Here is a 2,800-nt window from a genome sequence, read left to right on the forward strand (position 1 = left end):
GTCAACCTGAACTACTAAAAATAACTGCTTCTGACTCGGAAAATAAAGTAATGATGGTAAACAGTTTGAATAGACAATATTATTTGCTCACTATAAAAACTGACATCATAGATTAGTCCTAATGTATAGAGACACCCTCGTAGATACTCAGTAGACCAAACTTCAAAGATTGTATGCTAGCTTACTCCACCAATGGCAAACAATTTGATCTACAAAGTAGAAACATACTCTAACAAAGCATGCTTAAAATCTCGGATCAATCATGCATGAAACCATGATAAAGGCCTTTCTTTTGAAGAAAAAAAAATTGCTGAGAAGTCGGAAGAGAAAATTACATACTCACTAGACGGGTTAAGATTCAAGGACAGATAGTTTGATAGCCCAAAACGTTCTAAGATTCTCTTGACATAGAGATCGGCGGGAGCTAATGCAGCACAACACTGCAGCAAGAATAGATCAAGCTCTTGACCCTGTTCAGACCTGCACAAACCACAAAATATAACTGTCAAAGCAGAGCTTTCAATGATCTGATACATAATAGAGACTCACATACCAGCGAACTGAACGATACCACTCGCTTGATAATATGGGAGCATCCCCGTTCCTACGCCACATTCCAGCATGAACCTCGGCACTGAACACTCTTATTCGAAGGGGATGCTCCATCACAAAGGCAGAAAATCCATAAGGGTGGCAACCTCCTAACATGTGTCCAAGAAAGTCATTATATATCGCAGACGACCTATATGTAGCCCTGGCACTCATCATATCCAACGATGCTGATTCACCATAACATTGTTTGAGTGCCCTCCGCAGAATCATCGAAAGTAACTGGTGCAAGGGAATATGAACTGAGATACCCTGTGAACTAACATCATACATGACATCTGGCCAATCTGAAAAATTCAGAAATCGGAGGCCTTCAAACTCAGCTGAACTTCCTCCATCCAACGTACTGTCATCACAACCTCCAGGGTCAGCCTCTTGTCCAATAGGTCGGCCACAGTCCAATCCTACACCAACGTTAAAACCACCATGGGATGGTGAAGAACATCGTTTACTAAAAACTTCACTTGAAACTGTAAGCTTACTATCAGATGAAGTGAACGATTTAAAAATGGGCCTGCCTCTTCTAAACTTAGACAGCGTTCTTTTTAAAGCTAAGAAATTATTACCAGAGCCATTACTTGATTTTGGAGACAAGATACTGAGAGGGCCAACCGTGTTATCAGTTACCAACCAATTTTCGATAGCCCTCAAGCACTCAAATGTTAACCATAAAGCAGATGATGGAATAGGAATATTGTCGGCGGCCTTGGATGCATGATCAAATGCATTCTTCCCTATAACACTACCTACGGAGCTGTCCTGCGATAGCCTTCCCACTTTTGCATGTCTTAGTCTATCTTGGTCTTCGAACTCTGGTTTACAAGCGCTGAAGAAAGCATCTTCATTAGTCTCCTCACTAGAATTCATAGAAAATGCTCCAGCGACTAAGAGATAAAGAATGTTTGATATGGAGTGACATAAAACAAAAGGCAGATGAATATTTTCATTTTCTTCTTCTATGTGACTACCAGTTTCTCGCTTGTGAGGGTTCATTCCTTGCACAGAACCCAATAATCTCATCCACGTTCTAACAAAATCTCTCCCACCATGGCATAAGTATTTGGATACGACAGAGTGACTCATGACAAATCTTATATGTTCAACCACACGAACAGTAGTTTCATACAAGTTTGACCATTTAGCAACCTGCAAAGAAACTAAATTCAACCTTCTTTTATGCAAAAAGAACTTAGGGCAAACATATAAGTAGACTCCACTAATAAATAACGAAGCACACCATTAAAATAATCAGAGATGGGGGACCACTACCAGACAAAGGAGAAACAATATAACAAATTCAAACAGTTAGAATTAACACACAACAAGCTAGAAGTATTGTACAAACCCAAGACAAGAACAAGAACAGAAAAAATCATGATGAACAACTATGTTAAATTATCAGTTCCTAAGAAAATCACAAAAGTGTTGCCTACAATTGGAAAATGCTACAGACATTTTAAGCATTCCCCTTTGAATCCTTGTGACAATATAACACTTCGGGTATCTCTTGAGGAGCAGCTCTATGAAATGTCTTAATAGTAACTAAATATAAGTAGAAATTAATTCAATTGCTTAAGAAGTCCACACATTCACTAAATTCTAATTCGACAACTTAGCTCCCGTTTGGCCCCCATTTATTTTCATTACATTACAATTCATTTTTCTCTCTCCTATTTTCAACTACACAGTCTTCCATAAAATAATATTACACGTAAATCAAAAACTTTTCCTTCACTCATTTTTCAAAAAAAAAACACTATTCCACCTATTTTCTTTTCTACCAAATGGGAACTTAAAAAGATTTGGCGTCCAAGTCTTGCAGCATCTAAAACCATGGTCAGACTCTGTGTAGCTTCTCACGTGGCTTAGTGAGAAATGAAGATAAGGATAAGTACAGGATTTAGATAGCTTTTAAAGTAGAGTTTGATTAAATTATATTTGTTATAATTAGACATCATAACAAACAAAATTTAAACCAAACCTACTTTAAATCCTTTTTAAATCCTATATTTATTCTTATCTTCATTTCCCATCATACTCTCGTCTCCTCAGCTTAAATTCATTTTTTCTCTCTAAAATGATCATCGGAGCCTTCGGTTTTGCCGAATTATTTCTCTCCAGTGCCCACCCTTTCATTTTACTCTCTCAAAAGTCTACTAACTTTTTCACTTCCCTATCTTAGCTTAAAAAA

General features: G+C 37.5%; 1 protein-coding gene across 1 annotated transcript in view; it reads right to left on the bottom strand.

The window, feature by feature from the left end:
- Positions 1–2,800, bottom strand: part of LOC111399975 (E3 ubiquitin-protein ligase PRT6-like) — a 19,007-nt gene that overhangs the window by 12,126 nt on the left and 4,081 nt on the right. Inside the window, exons 4-7 of the mRNA XM_023027454.1 lie at positions 2,063–2,151; positions 554–1,825; positions 264–480; positions 186–209 (exon numbers count right to left, since the gene is read on the bottom strand). Of these exons, the coding sequence (XP_022883222.1) occupies positions 186–209; positions 264–480; positions 554–1,825; positions 2,063–2,151 (1,602 nt within the window). The remainder of the gene's footprint in view (positions 1–185; positions 210–263; positions 481–553; positions 1,826–2,062; positions 2,152–2,800) is intronic.

Source organism: Olea europaea, chromosome 9 (genome assembly GCF_002742605.1).
Source record: "Olea europaea var. sylvestris chromosome 9, O_europaea_v1, whole genome shotgun sequence".
Classification (NCBI taxonomy): Eukaryota; Viridiplantae; Streptophyta; class Magnoliopsida; order Lamiales; family Oleaceae; genus Olea; species Olea europaea.